At 49.1% G+C, this 20031-nt stretch overlaps 1 protein-coding gene across 1 annotated transcript in view; it reads right to left on the reverse strand.

Annotated features, from left to right (window-relative positions):
* The window catches only part of LOC128722841 (discoidin domain-containing receptor tyrosine kinase B), a 102529-nt gene that overhangs the window by 40297 nt on the left and 42201 nt on the right, over positions 1-20031 (reverse strand). The window contains exons 3-5 of the mRNA XM_053816523.1: positions 18771-19002; positions 15776-15923; positions 7758-7937 (exon numbers count right to left, since the gene is read on the reverse strand). Of these exons, the coding sequence (XP_053672498.1) occupies positions 7758-7937; positions 15776-15923; positions 18771-19002 (560 nt within the window). The remainder of the gene's footprint in view (positions 1-7757; positions 7938-15775; positions 15924-18770; positions 19003-20031) is intronic.

The following is a 20031-nucleotide window of genomic DNA, read 5'->3' on the forward strand; positions in this document are numbered from 1 at the left end:
ATCGAGTGAATCCTGCTTCCAAAAACGCACAAAAACTAGCTTCTCCCCCACGGCAACGGTACAGGAGCACCCGAAACAAAGCAGCAAGCGCTTCATCGGTGCTGATGAAATGGCCACTTTCGCAACGCGCCTTGCGGGCCAAAAGCATTTCCGGGGCTCGCTTTATTTGTTGCCCCGGTGTTCCGGAAAATATCCCACGGGCATCGCGCATCGGGCGAACCGAACCGTTGCGGACACAATTCCCATGAACGGTAGCCGATGACACGCCGACGAACCGCACACGGACGAATACGGACGCGTCCGCCCAAAAACCATTCCGGCGGAAATGTTCAACAGATTTTCTCCCCGTCCTTGCGTCGTTGATTTTCCATCCCAACTGGGGTGTGGACCTCCAATCCGTTACAGCGAGCCTCGCTCCCAGGATGTAACGATAAGGACAGTGGGCGCGAAATGCAGTGCGCACTTTATGCAACGCGATTAGGCGCACCGATCCGGAACTATTCATTCATGATCCGTGCGCATCGTCATGTGACCAGGATCGGGATCCTGCCTTCTGTCCGTGTGGCATGGTGCGGGCTTAGCAAATGAGATTGGGCCTGCCATCGGGGCAACAACGGTAGCCTAAGCGAAACCCGGAAATGGTAGGCGTCGTGCGAACGGATTCAATCTGCAAGCGAAGGTGCGTTACCCGAAACGGGTTTCGGAAATTGAAACTCCAACCTATGCCCGTGTGTGTGTGTGTGTGTGTGTGTGTGTGTGTATTGGCTTTCTTTTTTCGCATTTGATTTTGCACTGCGAAAAGGACGATTTTGCTCGAAATGAATTCCTGCATCGGTGCTGGCGCTTCTGCAGAAACGGAAGGACATTCTGAAGCACTTTAAGTTTAAAGCACCATCTCTATTCCATTCGAAGGCTTTCCCTCTCGGAATCGAGAAAGAGAGAGAGATCGCTCTATCTCTTGAAAGAAGAAAATAGAGTCCTTCTATCCTTGCCAACTGCCCGCCATTGAGCGGCGGTTGGGTGTCCGGATCGTGCCATCGATTGGCTGGATTAGTAGTTGCTCTGTTGGTTCAATATAATGATGTCCTTTCGGGTGTGTATCGCACGACAGCTCCGTGGGCACGAGTGGACTCGTCTCCACAAGCGAGCCGGTTTCACTTCCACTTCCTGTGTATTTTTTGGTTTTCTTTTTTTCGCCCATACCACCTACTCACACCCACAATCCCTATCAAAGGTTGGTTTTCATGCGCAGCGAAGATAAGGACACCGAACCGCATCGAGATTGTTACACGATAAGGCAAACGACCGGCTGGCTCTCTCTCTCTCTCTCGCTCTCTCTGTCAAGCCCACCATCGTCCTTTACAGTGCGGCATCGCTAATGGACGGTTCCATCTTCCGGTTCCGGTTCCGGCGCGTCACAAATCGTTTGCACCCTGGCCGGGGCACCTCTTCGCGCCACCATTAGGCTATAGCCTTTTATTTCCTTCATTTTTTTCTCTTTGCTCACCACCCTTTTTTTCCTCTTGTGGGGTGTGATTTGATGCCTTTCCCCAAAATAGGAAGGAGAAACTGACGCGAAAGAAAGCAAACCCGGAACACGGTGGACTGCTACACGACGGGTCGACCGGAAGCCAGGGCATGCTAACGAATGAGTGCCGACGCGTCGGAAGGATGGGTGCGTGTTTTCTTTTTTGTTGGCGTATGCCGACGACGGGCAAGAAAGTGAAAGCCAAAGGACGAACGACGAAAAAATGGACACCAATTTAAAGCACTCTCGGAGCACCAAGCATGTCTCCGTACTCCGTGGCTCGTATTGTTCCCGTGTCTCGCAGAACACCACAAACCGTATCCTTCGAGTCGATGGTCGTACGGTCCGTTGCGGTCGTCGCTGCTAGGCAGCAAGGATTTCTTCTTTTTCTCCTTGCTTTTCCCGATCCGAACGACCAGGAGCTTCCGTCTGCGGATTGAATATGGATTCCTATTTGCTGCCACACACGTGCAGCGTCCCTTTCGGCAGCTCATTGCCATGGCTATGCAAATACAGTGAAAAAAAAACAGCACCTGCACTAGCTTATTTGTAACGATGAGCGAGTTTGCAGCAAATCCTTCCATTTCTCCTGCCCAGACAGGACAAGGACTCGTACGTGCGCTTTTTAACATTTACAACCACCATTCCGGACATTGGACATCGCAAGGGGCACACGTTTTCCAATCAGCTCTTTCCGATCGGCTACGGATGGGGAATGTTTCTTGTAAGAACGATTTATTCCGTGTCCATTCGTCCACTCGCCCAGGGTTTGTCCTGCTGATGCAGTGGTCCGATATCATATTTTAATTTGCTACCTTCGAAACGCCACCATCCGGAAGACGAATCGACTACGGTGACGCATTGCCGCATTGTTGATGGGGGTTTTTCAAAACCTTCCTTGTGGCATCGTTGCTCTGACGTTGCGGTGAACGAAAGAATCGTTCTTTAATGGGACACGAAATGGATTCCCCGTCCATCCTCTGGCTGCGGAGTTTGCCAGAACCACCGGAAAGGAAAATCGAATCTAACGAGTGTGTGCGTGGCCCTCGTTCGGCCGGTTGAAAGTGAAACCGAGGGGAAAAATGCGTCCCCTTTTGTGCAAAGGCAAGAAGAATGGCACTAGAAAAGTTTCAAGAAATTAGGGGGAATCGTGCAGAAGAAAAGAAGAAGCAAACAAAGAGTCACCGAAACAGCTATCAAAACACCCGCAGTAAGATCGTTTTAATATCCGCGCGTTCGTTTTGCTACAAAACCCACTGTGACCTTCTCCATTCGTGGCGCGATTTAACTCGTTCGGCTCGTACCGTGTGCCGCTGTAACGATAACGAGCGGGATTGAAAAATCGATAAAATTTGCTTTACCAAATAAATTTGTGCCGTGTGAACGTGCTCATGCTGAAAGAAGGGTTTTCCAGCACTCCATCGCAGCCCGGTTATGTTTTAGCAGGTTACGGGTTCCCTCAGTTCCAATGTCTCGCCCGAAAAACCGATCATCTTTTCACGGTAATTGCGAGGGATTAAAACGGGGCATGCCACACCATTCAACCGGTTCCCCTTTTGTCGCCTGGAAAACTTCAGCACCAGCAAAAAGGGCGACAACCGGTGGATGATCGAGACGCTCGCTTTCAAGCGTCACTCGTCGGGGATTGGGATTTCTTGCATAAAATCTCCTTCAGGAGCGTTTCCACGTCGACAACAACCGACGTTCTCGGTTTTGCAGAAGCAGCCGGTTGCTTTTCTCGATTCCGGGCCAAGGCACGAGTAATGATTTCCATTATTAGATTTTTCGGGCGCGTCTTCTGCCGTTCGATCGCCCTTGGCAGCTGGTTCTTTGGTCGTGCATTCAAGTATCGCTCGTAAAAGGTCGAACAAGTTTTCGACTTTTGAGTTTTTCGAAGCATTTTCCCGTCGTCGGATGCTTATGATGAACGGGCGCCTCAGTCTCAGGGCGTCTCGTCATCCATCTCAACAGCTCGTTATTGTGAGGAAGGAGCGATAACGGTAGTCTGGTGGAAAAACGAAACCGTCTCGCCCTCGACGCCGGATGTGAACGGGTGCGCCTGGTGATATTTACCCTCACAATGGAGGCGCCTGGTGGCGCGTAGCGAGAGTGAAGAATCGAGCGGAAATACGTGCGAGGAGGTTTATTGATTTAGATGATGGTATTGATTTCGCTCTTGATTTCCTATCCCCCCCCTCCCAGGTGGCGTAGTGTGGGTGAATCATAATTTGCTGGTTTATATCGATAAGCCTCGTCGAAGAACCCCGGCCCGGGTTCGAGCGTGCGGGAATTAATTGCACCCTCGGTTGAACTTCGCCAAACGGTAAGCTTTTCCACAAATATTTGGTCTGATGGGATGGCTTTTTGGCAGGTTGTGAAGGTAGCAGAAAGGATTTAATTGTGCCAATCGAGAATGCACCCTGCGAGTTGGAAGCAAATTATGACCGAAAACTGCGAGCGAGTTGGATTTTCTGCCACTTTGGGGAGGAAGAGGATTTTTCGCAAAAGTTTTTTTTTCTTTGCACCTCTGTCGAGTGGTTTTGCTGAGCTTTTATTTTGCATGAGTTAACTAGGTGAACAGTATTTATTTGCCAGGCGATGTGGATGATCTTTTCCACCCTCGAATATCTTGAGCCACACCAACGCGAAGGGCAACTCCTTTGCGGAATGAGCGAAATAAAAGTTTAAAGTCAACATGATACCCCAAAGAAGAGCTCTTTTGCGCTCTTGTAGTGAAGAACAGACATTGTCTACCACGTAATTACACATTCAGGTTAGTTCTAATTCTCTCTCGCTTCCACGAAAGGATCCACGTTGCATGTTTGGGGCTGAAAACGATCCCTTCCGAGACTTGGGGCAGCTCTACCCGCCCGTCAATGGTGCGGTTTTCGGAAACCGAACGAAGCCAGCACAGAATGAAACCCTGGCCACACCAGAGATCGAGAAAAAGTAACCCTCCTGGCCGCAAAGGTGATGAGCGCTTTCGGTGAAACTTCCCTCGAACCGGTCCCGGAACGGGAAGGGACTTTGTGGCATTCCCTCCTCAAAATCCCTAGCGTGTGTGCCAGAGACAGGATGGACAACCCCATCCCAGGATTTGGCAGCGTTACGGGTTTTCTTTCACAAATTATTCAAGCTTTAGTGGAACGTTTTAAAAGCGCCACGGTCCTAGAGAGCAAAGTTCCTCCAGGGACACGGGTTGTAACGGTGTAATGCATTGCACTTGCAGCTCGGGCAACTCCGGTAAATGTATGCATTAATTTAACCTCCACCTTCCACCGATGTGGCAAGGATGGCGCAATCCGGATGTGAGGGGAACCAACACACATGTCCTGCGTCTTGAATAGAAAATATGCCTTTGAATTGCAGATCTCGCCGGTCATTTTATATTCATTTAATCGAAAATTATTGTCACAATGGTTTTAAAGGTTGCACGGAAAGCACGGGCCCCACAGTTCTCGTTCTATCCCATTCCATCCTTTCCCCGTGGGTGGATAGATTACGAAGAGGAAAACCACAAAACAGATCCCAACCTGACGGGATCCAATTCGGTTCCTGTTCCCGGAGCGAGGGCGAGAGAATCACTCGGACTTGGACAAAAACCACAAACCCCTGGCCGGTGGTTCGTGCAAGCGGCGGATTTGAGAAGCACCGAACACGAACGAACCTGAGCGGTTTTTGTCATTTTCCCAACCACCGATCGAGCTCGGTACAACGCCATCGGTGGTCTCAGGAACCGTATGCTCGATCCGCATGTGAGCTGCTTTCGTCCGCAAAACCTCAATCATCACGGTGCACATCTCCGGGAAAGGCAGCTCGAATGGGTGAAAGAAAACCCAGCCTTCCCAGGGTTTCACTTTGCATTGGACCAGGCAATCGGAGAGAGACCCGACGATGGACCCGACGATGAACTCGCCTCGGACCTCGGTGGAAATGGGGGCGCAAATTATGTACCACTCGTCCCAGGGTGGTGGGATTATTAAGCTTTATTGATTATGCAGATTGTAGTTGACGGCTGTCTTTCGGCGTCGAGGTCCCAGGCTGGGACCCCCCAAGTGAAAGGGATCTAAAACGCAATCCCTTGCATTCCCACCGATCCCACGGAAGGTTGAGTTGTTCTCGGTGTGCAGCTTTCGGCTTTTGCATACGAGCGAGCCGCAGAAGCAATCATAAGTTCAATCTTTTCCGGCAACTATTACTCGGCAGCCGGTGGTCGGTTTTCGATGCTCCGATGAAAGCCGCCATGTTGTCGAAGGGTGGGGGAGTTTTTTTTTTCGAAGGAAATGAGCAAAACCACACACACTCGGTATGCTCGACCTTTTCACCGGAAGTAATCCTGCGCTTCCGGGTTCCTGTGTGCCGAGCCGGAAAACGAGTGTACGAAACGAACTCGTAAGATTTCCCGTTCCGGCGGCCATATTTTTCATGCACTCCGTTTGCTTCCAGCAGCACCGGCAGCGTGTTTTGCAAGCATCATTTAGCAAATGGTGGAAATTACTTGGAAAAACTTTTGCCCCTTCCCCACAGTACTCCACTACACACCGCCCAAGACGAAGGAATTGTGCAAAAATTTATCAACTTGAAGGTAATTAATAGCAACATTTCAACGCCACCCGGTGGGTGGTGAACTGCATGCCCCCCCCCCTCCCTCCGGAGGACGTAGGGTAGTTCTTGACCTCCACCACCACCACCAACACCACCCACCTCCATAGGTCCACCGAGGAATGGCATTCTGTTGATCGAGAAACAGTTTGCTAACTTCGAGTGCACGCAAATAGCACCGGGGCCGCTTTCTGGCGCTTCCATAAACATTCTGCCACAAGGTGCTGGTGGAGGGTGGAAATTGGCAAAACCCTCCACCCTGCCCCACCCACACCATGAAGGGAGAAAGTGCAAACTCACATACTTGAGCGTGTGTCAGCAGCAGAAGCTGCTGCCCTGCTCGCCGGCAGGTTCGGTTGGCCACTGAACGGAATGCTGCGAGTGTTTCACTGGAAACAATTAACTTTCGAAACAAATAGAGCGCCAAAAAAGCCACCCCGACTGTCCTCTCGGATCCCCGTGCTTTGTGTTTGTCCTCCAGAACGGAAGTCGAAGGGTGGGGGGGGGGAGGTGGAGAACGGCTCACACACACACTCGTAGATACAGAATTATTTGCATAAATTCGCACAAACCAACCACCTCACAAGCGCTCTCTTTCTCTGGCTCACGAAGAAACTCAGGAAGCTGTGTGTGTATGTGTGTGTTTATGGCCACCCCCAACATTTTCCCGGAATGTGGAACGAGTGGAAGAAACCATTAGCAAAGATTCCGCTCGAGTAGCCATCGAGCAGGGTGGTTTCGGAGTGTTGGAAGAAAAATTAAACGGTCCTTCAGCGAGGTCCTTGCCCTGTTGTCGGGGTTTTTTGATCGGTCGAATGGCTGCAAAAACCAACCCTCTCAAGCAACCCCCCGGTAAACAATCACACATGGGCACATACACCCACCCACACCCACACACACCGATTTCACACTCATGATCGTGTTTGTTTGATGCGAGAGAGAGAGAGAGAAAAAGAAAGATCTGTACGAAAGGCGTGCTTTGGCGTTTTTCTTAAGGGGGTTGCCACCGCAAGAAAGCTCTGCACAAGAAACGGTACGTGATATGTTTGCGTTCGGCAGCACGAAGGGCCTCTTCTCGTTCGAGGGGTCGAGCTATTGCCAATCGCACACAAGCGCAAGTGTTTAATACGAGCGCAAATACTTCACCGCAACCGGGCGTTCGTGCTGTGCGCCAGCGTCTGTAAGTGATCCTGAGCTTTTATTTGCCGTTTCGATGAGGCAAGGCAGTCGGAGCCGTTTGTTGGTGCTGCTGATGCTGCTGCTGATCAAAGGGCTCGATTGGAGCAGAATTTAAATTATTGCAACGTTTAGCCACCCGTAGGCTGCGTTCTTGTGTGATGGATGGGGAGCAACAAGAAAGGATTCCTTTACTGCTATGGTGAGGCAGAATGGAATGGAATTTCGATCGATACGAATGAGAAAGCTGTTTGAGAAAAGACCTCGTTCAAGGATTGTGCAGGGGTGGTTAAGCTTTTCAGTTGATATGCTTTTGTGATAACAAAAAAAAACGCCAATTAGAGACCATTTTTGTAATGCAGCTCGTCTTGCAGAAACTCTGCAAAAGCTCTCTCTATTCGCCTGTCAGTGAACTTGAAGGAAACAAATTGAAAAAAAAATCAACACTCACCTTTTCCGAAACCATGTATATCGATGCGGAAATTGTCGGCTCCTTTTTGCCCGTCGACCAGCTGGCCGAGTCCGTGGACGAGCCTGTCGCCTTCCTCCTCGCCATCGTACGTACGATCGGACAGATCGACCTCGACACCACGGATGACGCCCTTGGGAATGCTGTACGAGATGATGCCTTCTGTGAAATAGAAGTAAAGAAAATAGAAGAAAAAAACGAAAGATGCATTAGTTTGACGGTGAAGCAGAAAACACGGGCAAACACGCTGGCTGAAAGTATGCGCACGGCAACTCCAAGTGCAGCGAAATGCAGCGGACACTCATTAGCGGCGAGTTGGGTTGCGACCAAAGTTTGCTTATTTTCCACCCCAACGAACTTGCAACCCCCGCACGTTGCGAATCATAAAACCGCACAACTTTCAATCGATGCCCCGCGAGGGTGGATGGGTACCGAACGGAAACCTTAAAAAAAGTTTACCGACACGATCGCGTTGCGTTGGCGGGCGGACTTGATTGACTGTGTGCGGTGGCGCACACAGGCTGTTTTATCAACTTTTCCACGATGGCTTTATGGAAGGAAAATTACAAACAAATACCCGGTAATGGTGAACGCGCACGAGGAAGCGGGCATAATCATCGCTCGCTCCGCAAGGACGCACCGACGAAGGCGCCAATCTAATTTGCGCCACTGCAATAAGCTCACCGGTGTCCGTCGACGACGACGACGACGACGACACGACCGGGGTACCGACACAGCCCAGGGACCAACGGAATGGGTCCTTTCCGGGTGCGGCGCCATATTGCGAGCCCGTTCGCACCCGAAGCGTCCCACCGATCCCAGGAGTCATTATCAACTTTTATTGCGTTTTCCCCGACGATGGTGACAATTTCCACTCGCCAGCTGGCCAGCTCGCGTTGTAACGTTGCCGCCATTAATGGTGGAAGGGCGAATCCGAAGGGAACAACACGCACACCCCGCTTGACCCTGGTAGGAAATGAACGAAAGCAACAACAAAAAAAAACAAACGAACGCAGACGCCAACGCCAACACCTCCGAGGTGACAAATGCCTTCCGGCGCGCGAAAGCTTCTGCGGCCTCAGGGGATTCGACACCCGAGATTAGTTTTGAAATGACATACGGCCGGCTGGGGGTTGGCGAGGGTAGAGTAGAGCACACCCAGAGGCGAATGGACAAAGGATGGCCTCAGGAAACACCCACGAATACAATACACATACGTTCACACGCTTCCACGTGCGATTGAAAGCCGCTCATGGCGAGACAAAACCGTACAATGGACACCACACGAGAACCCCCTTATTCGAGATCGCTTCACAGCCCGGTCGGTTGGGTTGGGACGGTGAGGAGTAATCCTTGTTTTGTCCTGCATCCTGCATCAGCAACCGGTGACCGTGGTGACAGATGATGGAATCCTCACGCCCGGTGCCGTGTGTGTCGGGGACTTATTTTCTCTCACCACGGTGGAATGTGATTGCATCCTGTCTTGGTGGACGGATTACCATTCGGGGCGTCCTTTCGGGCTAGTGGAGCCGCCATTTGACGAGTGGAATTGACAATTCCTTAATCAAAACCATCAAACCCGGCTGGTGGAGCAGGTGTTCCACGCCAAAAATAACCCACGCAAGGGTCGTGTAACGTGCAGCAGGGCGTGTAAGTTATCTGATGCCATTACTCATTACTTGCCGGAGTGAAGCACCAAACAAAACGCTTCGCTTGAATATTTAAAGACGCAAGCAAGATAAGCCCTGTCTAATGCAGTTACCGCCGAAGGGTCCTCGTAAGAAGATCAAAGAAACCTCGCTTACTCTCACGCAACGGCATCTTAGCAGGCACGTTACGTAAAAGAAATACGGATTCCTGGGCCTACTTTGATGTTTCGATAGCGATGGTCCCCAGGTTGGTTCATGTGGAAATTTCAGCAGACTGGCCCTCACCCACTACCAATGGTCATTGAACCTGCTTTCTTCGTACCGAAACCCCCCAGAGTGAGACGATTTAATTACGTGGCGTCGGACCGAGAGAGGGTGGTTCGATTATTCGTGCAGCAGTCATAACGTGGTGCGCTTAGCCGTCGACTGTTTACGGCTCCCAGCCAACCGTGGGCTCAACCGTGGAGAATCGTTTGTCAATAAGGAAATCGTCCGTTGAGTAAAAATCAAACGGCTCGATTGCAACCGTCCGGGAACGAGCTGTGAAGGAGAACCGGCTCATAGAGAAAACGAGGAGCAATAGAAAACAAAAAATAACGGCTGCTGCAAGAAACGCGTGAAAGGCAAACATCAAAAGGGCTCGACGGCGTAAGACGTGAACGCGCGAGCACCAAACTCGCAATAAAGATGTCAACGCACTGCAATGGCGGCACATAGACGCAACATGGCGCCACAGAGCTCGGGCAGTATTTAATTACAACCCGGTCGAACGTGGCCGTGGTAAATATTACGTCGCTTTGCCGGCAAGCGCATCCACATAATCAACAAATGGCATCCGGCGAATGTCATCAATCGTCAAGGTACAAGCCGTTCGTGTGGGGTAAAACGGCCGCCAAAGGAAACTATCGGAACCGATCACAAATGGATTATCGCACACACGCACACTCGGTGCTTTTGTTCATCCCAAGGAATCCGGTGTCCTGCGACCCGTGGAGGGAGACATGAATAAAGTATGCACCGACGAAGCACGTTAATGTTAATTGCGCACAATCATTAGTATTATTCCGTTAATGCAATGTCGGGTGGCATTGGGGTGGAGAAGCGTAATTATTGCTCCACCTGTTCTCTCCCTCTCTCTCTCTTACTCTCTTTCCGGAGGGGCAGCATAATTCCATAATTCCACCCTCTGGACGCCATACAAACACGCAAATCGCTGCTATTAATGAATACCGTTGGTTCGATTCTTGATAATGCACGGAACCGATGTCGCATGTCGCGTTTTTTCCATTAGGCGCTGGTGTATTGTCGCATTAAGTGAATCGATTTAATTGATAGAACTTTATCGCACTTTGAGGGAGTTTTATTTCACTATCACGATAAGAGGTATTATCCATAGACAGTGAATTCAAAAGCAATAGTGCAGCAAGAAACTGGCATCGGTTGAGAATAAACGTGCTGCAGTTTGTTTTACTGCCACTGCGAATGTGCAGCCGCACGAAAAGTGCGCTCAGTAAGTTTTCTCGCGACGAGAACGCATCCAATTCGTGTATATTGCCGCAAATATTGGCTTTCTAGCGTTATATACAGCGACGATTTCTTTCACCGGCCATCATTAAAATAATTATCAACCACTTCTGGAGTCCCCTTCGTCGGTTTCCAGAGCGGCACGAGCGAGGGAGAAAAGCAAATCAAATAAGAAAATCAATTCGCAATCGTAAAAGCCAGCCCCGTCTGCGCTCGAGGTAGACAGACAGCGGTCTTCACTGCGCCATCTGTGTCCAACTGCATCCGCGGGATCGGGACGGCTGGTTCGCGCGTGGGACCGCTTGTCGGCGATGGCCAATTACGAGATGGTCGTTAGCTGGCTCGATGGGAGCATTTTTAAAAGCGACCCATCCCTCCCGCAAACCACCACAATAAAAACACCCCGTCACGGTGGTGCCAGATTGCTGCAACGGCAGCGGAGCGACGTGGATGAATATAAAAAAATGGAATCGGAGAAGAAGAACGCGCCGGAAAACCCGAAACAAGCAGAACGCTAGAACATGGATAAACGCCACGCTTAAGCCACGTCCAACGTGGCCCGGTTCCAAATTAGTTGGAGTGCGATATTAAACAGATTATTAATTGGAATGGTGCGCATGGAGCCTGTGTAGCAACGACGATAATGCGACGGTCGCCATGGAAACCAAGCACTGTACAACCGGTGTTGGCCTGCTGAGAGCGGAAGACCACGCAGGGTGACCATATGTGTGCGCGACGTCGATTGAAAGGGTCTTCTATTAGTGTTTTTTTTAAATAGTCGGGTTTGATACAAAACCTCCCGGACTGAAACCCTACCAAAGGCACAAAAAAACGAAGACAACCTTTCCCGGCGAACATCATCCACAAAGGCACACTTCGGCCGCAGTGTAAACAAACACTCGGAATAACAACATCACCCATGTGTCTCGCTGCGTTTCACGTTCGGCCGCGTGGAGGCAAATCCTCCCCAACATATTTTTGGGTGGCATGTTTTCGGCATGGGAAAATCTGTTCCCCTTTACGACCGTTTGATGCTACCACCGAGAGCACCGTTTTGAGGTCGGGGTCGCCTTTTCGGTGTGTGGGAGGCTGGGTGTTTGCTTTCTTGGTGTATCCTCTCGAATGGTGAGCGATCTATCTTTCTAGCGTTTGTTTTTTTCGTTTTCATACTGGAGGAAATGATAAACAATTTGTGCGTGTGTGTTTAGCCATATTTGAGGCCGGTTTTACAGCATTGTTTTGTGCTTGTTGCGTCCTCCATCGGTGCCGGGTGAAGATGAATCGGCCTGTGCGAGGGACAGATTTTTTGTGTTTGTTTCCGTGCGAACGATTACGAATGATCGGGTCGGAGGCAATAAATCACTTATGAAAACATAAAATATGGGCTCTCGAAAGGCGAGCGCCGGGGTTTGCACGGTGCCAGCAGTTGATAAAGAAACGCTGGCGCGGGTGAAACATTTCTCAATAATTGGGGCCCCATTAATCAATTGGGTGGCAACGGGAGTAGATTTGCTTGGAGATTGTGTTACGGGATGCGTAAACAAAGGGCCACATTGATCGCGTTCTAATCCCGTAAAGTGTCAATTTCAGCCCCCGGGATGGGTTGGCTTTAAAACAGAAAAAAAAACAACACATGAAGGTGTTGAATAACAAACAATCAATGCTAATGAAATGCGGCCCGGGGGTGGGTGGCGATTTGCGAGGCTTGGCATTAAAAACTAATTGTGGTTGACGTGGGCAAATTGCGGGCATTTGAAAAGTCAAACCCGGGGGTAGTTAAAGGCTTCCGGAATCAGTCCGCAGGCAGACAGTATCGATCCGGATCGGCGCCATCAGCGGAAGGTCGGCCCGATGTTGCGCCAACAACGCGTCTAATAATAAAGCCATCGATCACTAGGATATGGCAGGAGAGGGGTCAGACAAGCAACAATAAAAGCGTCACCATCGGTCCCCCTAGAGGTGGTCAGTTTGATTAATTTTTCCACCACTTCATGTAACATTTACTCGGGGGTTTTGTTCACGTCGCTTATCTACAGGAAACTGAATTAAAGGGCATTTTTTAAATCCGCTTCAAAAACACCTATTAAAAACCTCAAACAGGGGTCAATTTCAATAGCTTTTCTTCTAAACTACCGACCAAACAATCGCACCGAAAAGGACATCAAATGGAAAAGGCATTTTCCGCCTCGCACCGGAAACCGGACAGGTGTCAAAGGGCGCAATAATGTTTGTGGCAAAAGCCCCCAAAACCATCAACCGCGTCACCGCCAGTCCACACACACACACACACGCATACTCATTCACACCCACATTCCCGGAAAGCCGACCGGCGTTCGATTATTGTGTAGAATATTCGCCTCCAGCACCCGTCGCCAGACCAACTCGAGTCCGTTTTCCCAGTCCACCGATTCTTTTCGTGTGTTGTTTTGCCAACCACAACCAGACAGGACTCGTTGGGGTGGGGAAACGAATCGGGTGGCAAGGGGCCACCGAACAACGGGCTCACCAAAACGCGACCGGGATAATGTTTCCCATTTTCTGCCATTGTCTGCATTTGGAGGACAATCAAATTTGCATTCGGTTGTGGGTTTGTGGGTGGCGAAGAGGTGGCCAGACCGTGGCTCCCTACCACCGACCGTTGGTGGCTTTTTTTTGGGGTGGGCAGGGATTTTTTGCACTAAAATTATGAGCACAAAACGTTCGTCAAAGTTTGCAGCTCGTCGTTTTATCAAAAGCGCGGGAACGGAGGCAGAAAATCAGATAGATACGCCACCGGTCTGTGCTCCTGATTCCACCCACCCGAGAGGGTTTTTGCATGCCATCCTTTGCCATGGTGGGGATCGAGCATTTTCCAACGACCGACGAGAGGGTAGTCAACTATTTTGCATTCCATTTGTACCGGTCTCACTTCATTCCAGTCACCTCTACTACGCCAGAACTTTCCCTCGCTCGAGTCGCTTTGCAAGCACTCGAGAAATCGATTCGACGGAAGCGATATCCTTACGGGTCGCTTTTCACCCATAGCCCCTCTAGCCGATGGGATCGTAATTTGTTTAATGCAATTTTAAATAAATTACCAATCATTTTTTTTTTTGTATCACGTGTAGCACGAGCTCCGTACGAGCGAGGATGAGTTCTTTTTATTTCGCTTCTTGTTGCTTTTCTTTCGCGTATTTTTTTCCTCATCCCCATTTTGCCGTATAAATTATCCTAATGGGGTCATCGCCGAGGAAGCCGATTAAGCGGCACCGTATGTCCAGGGAACCGTCAGACCTCGAGAGCTTGTGCGATTCGTCGGCAAAATGGAAGCTAAAACGCGGGGTCAGCCAACGGAAAGACCACCAAGCCTTTCGACATAAAATGATAGATGGATGGATGGAGATGTTGATGGGTAATTTATTATCCTTTTTCCGGGTGCCAGGATCTACGCCCTGGTGAGTCGTTCGATCGACCTCTCTCGGGAGCACCATGGTGTTGGGGTTTTCCTTTTTTATCGTACATCACTGCACTCCCATCGTGACAGTGTCACCTCTCAAAGTAACTGACGGCATGGACGGGACGGGCGAAATGGAACGGAAATATTTTAATGACTAATTTACAACCCTTCAGAACCGTCCGTCGTCCGGAAAAAAGGGACGTTTGTTGCAAGCGGGTACACGTCACTTCGCAACAGATCCAACCAATCAACAGTGTATTGAGGGACTGAGCGGGTCTGCAAAGGACAATTTCAAACCAAACCATTTGGCATATTTAAGCACGCTTGAAGCGAGACGCTTTAAGGTCAACGAAACATTGTTGCGTTGCATTGCGGGTGGTTTGAGGGGAGTGTTTTTGACTTCCTAACCTCTGACCTGACATGGCAAGAACCGCTGGCGTCTGGTACGGAGCCACCAACCGTGTTTGTTTGCCCAATCGCAATCACAAACAACAATCAACGGCGTGGGAAACGGATTGTGGGAGCAAATCTTTGACGCCTCGATTCAATTAATTCGCCCGCAGTTAATGAACCGAGAAACTGGATTGGGTATTTGAAAGGTGGTTTGGCTCGGGGGAGAACTACTTCAATCGAATTGAGAGATTCGGGTTTTTGGGGGGAGATGTCCTTTCTGGCGAAAAGAACCCACGTTGTGCTGATTGATTTTGGCGTTCTCGGAGACGGATCTAGTGGGCTGAGATTTTTCGGTTCAGAAGGATTGTCGAACTAATCGAAGCAGGCCATGCTGGGTTTATACGATTTCGAGACAAAAATTAAGACAATCAACAGCAATCAATATGCGTTAGAAACGATTTGCTAATCCGGTTGATGCGTTCATCGTGAGAAATTAAAGCTACTGCATACGCACACGGACACAAACAACCGACTGAATGATAAATAATGCTTGACAGCTTTGTGCTTGTACAGACACTCTCACGAACGATCTGACTTATGTTCACTCGAGTCAAACAAACGATACGTATGTTGTGATTGCCAACGAGTCCTTGAACCAACGACGAGTCCTTGTACCGTCTTCCATCTTGGCGCAAGGATACTCCACCATCATCGAAACAACCGAAACACAAAACACCAAAGGTGAACGGACTTGTGAAAAGGACTCATCGTACGGCTTTTCACCCCACGCTGATACTCGGCTACAAATCCACGGGACGATCCGTTCCACCGTGTATCATAATGTCACACCATCATGGGGAGGAAAAGTAAAAATACTCACACACCCACACAGACACAAAACCCTCCTCCATCAGCCGACCGACTACAGGAGTGGATCCTTTTCTTCGCTCACACCCGAGGAACAGGATAATACGGCTCGTTAGGCGGCATTCACTTACCTTCCCACTCGCAGCCGATGATTTCGGCGCGCAGACAAACCGTCCGGTCGTACAGGCTGTACGGGTAGATGCGAATTTTCGTGGCGAATATAATTGGTTGCAGGGCTTGCTCCACCTCGCTGTAGGTGTTGATGTTACCGCTCAGGATCTGCAACGGGACGAAAGGACAGTAGCGTGGGTGAGTTTTTGGAATACAATTACGTGTGATTTGGTGGAAAATATGTAAAGTACGCCACAGGTCCACCCATTGTTTGGCGCTTTTTTTTTCTTTTTCTCCATTTCTTTTCCACCTTTTTTTTCCTCCTCATTCATTCTGTTTGTTTTCGCTGCTTCTCAAACCACCCGCACTGGGACATGCTAGCACATTGCAGCAGCAGTTGAAGATTATGAAAGATTCATTGCTGAGTGGCACGAGGGATTGGGGAGAGAATTTATGTTGAAACGAGTACCGGTACCGTTTGATTTGCTTACTTATGCACATTGTTCGCAATGAATTTTGGGCGGAGGTAACGGACAAAGCGACTACGATGGAGCGAAGAACCGTTGCCGCAAGATAGTGGATCAGAAATTCTAATGCACTCGTGGGTTGCAGCCGGTGTGGCAGGAGCCAACATTTCAGCAGCAAAACCAGCAAGTTAAATTATACATTCCGCACTCGAGCACCGCGCGTGTGTGTGTGTGTGTTGATTTGTGCCAGTGCCGGTGGAAAAGCAATTCGCAAGCCAGTAGTCGTTGGAAATGGAGCCGAGAAATCATGGTGGAAGGTTGAATTATATTTCATACGAAACTGATTCTACCATCCCGCCAGACATTTGGTGCTGGAAGGAACTATGCTGTACTCATGCATGAGATATTACCAGCGAAACATTACACTATTACAATTCATTGGCTATGGGATTGGAAGAAAAAAACCGTATTGTGCGATTTCCAACCAAAGCTTGTCACAGTTTCGTGCAGTGTTTGTAGTACGATTGGTTTCAAGGGAGCATTTGGAGAAAGTAATATCCTTCCCCATGATAAAGAAACCTTCGCTCGGTAGCTTTATTAACGAGCTGTTGCTAAAGGGGAACACTTCTTTCCGACCAAAGATGCTGACGGAGAAACGTCAGAAACATCAGCTAATTAAATTCAGGTAATTTGAATTTCACTTGTTAATTTATGACAAATTCGCTCGTTTCGTCAGCTCCCGGCTGTGCTTCCTTCGGGCGGGGTTTTGGTTTCTATTGTGTGTGTGTGTTGGTGTGTCTAGGTTTAAAACGGGAAAGCGTGAAAAAGATCCTGACAAAGGGAAGGAAGTCACCGGCCTCGGAGGCCTTTGGGGAACGATTTTTCCCCCTGTTGGTTTTCGCCGCCCGGTGGTATTTTTGTTTTCCCAAATTCCATCCATTAACTGCTAACCGCCGGCAAGGAAACTTGGAGTTTGGGGTGTTTCAAGCGCTTCAAACGGTTGTCGTTTGCAGAACAATTACGAAAGTTTCCTGCCAATGCAAAAGCTTTGGAGCTTCGCGACGGAGCCTTTGCTTAGCCGCCCTTTGTTGGCCCAATTCTGGTTAGAAAACGCGCACTTGTGCCGTAGTAGTTGAATTAGTGCATGTGTTTCTTTTTTCCGGGCTTTTGTTTTGTTTGAAAAACAAACGAAGCCCATTTTTGGGGGCATAAAGAAAAAACCTGTCCCGTTTGGATTGGGCGGACGCTTTCCACGCTCGGCACAAAGGTTTAATTAAGAATAACTACTCAGGGGTTTTGTTTTGGCAAGCGAAAGCTGGTAATTATCCTAAGCCATAATTAAATTTTGTTTGAATTAGTAAAATTCCCTAACAAAACAAACAGGCGGCTACAAGTGGTGTGTAGGCAGGACATCCACGAGGTTTTGGGAGGGAGTTCCCAGGCCAGGTAATTTGGTTGTCGAAGTGCAACACGAAAAAAAAGAGGAACATTAATTAAAAGCGATAACATTGGACACATTAGACGTACACAATGGTGAAGTGAAACAATGCACACTAAAAGCACTTCTACGACAACGAAATTAAAAACCAACAAAGTTGTCCCAAGTGCCAACAAGGACAAAAAGGAACTTTCCCTAAGTTACATGCCATTCGAACGCAATCTAACGAAGCAATTTATTATCGTGCTTGCATACATAGTATGGAGCTTGAGCACCCAAAAAGGCGATGTTATATTTATTGTAACGTAAATCTTGCTCGCGCTTTACACCATTTTGAGTGGAATTTTGGCTCGCTGTTCACTACAAAACTGCAATCCATCCACCCGTGACCTTTCGACAGTGGAGTAGCCGCGGTTCGCGACTCAAAATCATAATTACTGCAACCATCGTGCTGCACCTGACAAGCGAGCGAGTAAAGCGAGAGAAAAAGAGAGAAGCGAACGACCTCAAAGGGCCGCTGGGGTTGCTTTTGATGCCACGAGCAGCTGTCGCTTTGAAGTGGTGGCTTTTATTTCCTCTTCATGCAGCGCATTCCTCGTCCATTTTCCTCATTTTCCCGAGGGAAGGTGCGTTCGGTGCGCGTGAGCTTAGAGGCGAGCGAGATTTTCCTGAAACCAAGGCCACAAACCCCAGCCGCAAGGGTGGAAAATAATTTTTCACAGTCACTGGGCGCTTCGGAAGGCTTTTCACCGGTCACGGGGTTTTCCCGACCACGAGCAAACCCGCTGGCAGGTTGTACGTTGGCCCACTCGAAAAAAAAATTTAATGATTTAAAACCAGGCCGAGTGGCGCTGAAATGGTGGCCGCCCATCTCCTTCTCAGACAGCAACTTTCTTTAGCAGGATTCTCCCCGTAGTAAGGATTCGCCCTTATCAAGGGAGTGTGTTTTGTGGCGTGAATAATAACAACAACAACAACAACAAAAGAAACAGGGTGGAAAAGAAATGGTTGGCATTATCTGGCAGGTGTGATAATCATGCACGAAAGGGTTCACATTGTGAGAGCCTCTCGTACTTCCCATTTATCCCGTTAGAACCCGTGTGTACTTACCTCGTTGTCGCGCGTGTTTTTCCATCGCTTCCATTTGGTGAACCCGGGTCGCCAGTACTCCAGCGCGTACGCTTCCGTGTACTCTCGGCCCTGGCCTTTACCGAAGCGGCCCTGCGTTTTGATGGCCGTGATGACGTGCATTTTCTGCAGGTCGATCTGCAGGTACTCTTTCAGGCCGCGCGACACCATGTGCTTCGGGCACCAGGCGCCTCCATTGTTGTCCACTTTTAATCTGTCCGGGAACGAATGAAAGAAAGAGAGAGAAAGAGACAACGAATAAGCGAGTGAGCAAACAAGGAAACGGAAACGTCAATTAACTACGGGTGTTTTTGCGGGCGGAACCGGCTCTTCGCGTGGAGTGGAGGCCTCCCGATACCGATGCATGATGTAAAGGTAAAGGTTGGGCTTTTGGCTCTCGAGAGTCAGAAAATACGGGGTGGGCCTCTTGTGTGGGAACGATGAAAAATTGCTTGTCAAATCAGCGATCGTAGCGCTGGGAAAAGTGAGAACGGAGCACATTATGAATGCGCGAAAAGTTTGTCCTTTTCGGAGTTCATTCTTTTACTTCTTTCGCCACATTCTCTTTTTGTTTAGTCTTTTTATTTTTCTTCCGTTCTTTCAACATTGCTCGTGTTTGCCGCAGGGAGTTAGGAAAGCACACCTTCACACAGCCACCCGCATACACACAATCGCTCATTCAGAGGAGTCGTTTTCTTTTGCGCCTTTGTCCCGTCGTGTGCGCTAGGCGTTAAAACAAAAGTTTCAATTTTACCGATGTACCGCGGGCGCGTTTTGTCGGTTCGAAAAATGTGACGCTTTCGTAGCGTTGGGCGATTTTTTTTGTTAGCAGAGAAAAAACAAGCAAAAAAAACATTCAACGTGTTTGTGAATGTTCTTTTCGGGTGGCATTCATCCAGTGGAGGACACCTTTGCGGAGATATCTATCGCAGCTCAGGATAAAGTTCTCTTCATCCGCTTTTCACATTTGTCTCGCTAGGTTGATGGCAAACTAACAAGTGAATCCTCTGTCTTCTTCCTCAGAACATCATTATTCGTCAAAAACTAGGTCTGGAAAGGCATCGTTTTACCTTCTTTGGTGCGTTAAAAAAACAGGAATAACAACGTGAAAGTGACTTGTCGGTAAATGAACAAACTTTCGCTAGTTGGTTTTGTTGTAGGTAGAACGAATGCAAGGCCAAAGTTTTGCATTTGCCGGAAGAGATCTAGCTTAAACAAGGCATCACACAAATGCAAGGATATG

This window comes from Anopheles nili, chromosome 3 (genome assembly GCF_943737925.1).
Source record: "Anopheles nili chromosome 3, idAnoNiliSN_F5_01, whole genome shotgun sequence".
NCBI lineage: Eukaryota > Metazoa > Arthropoda > Insecta > Diptera > Culicidae > Anopheles > Anopheles nili.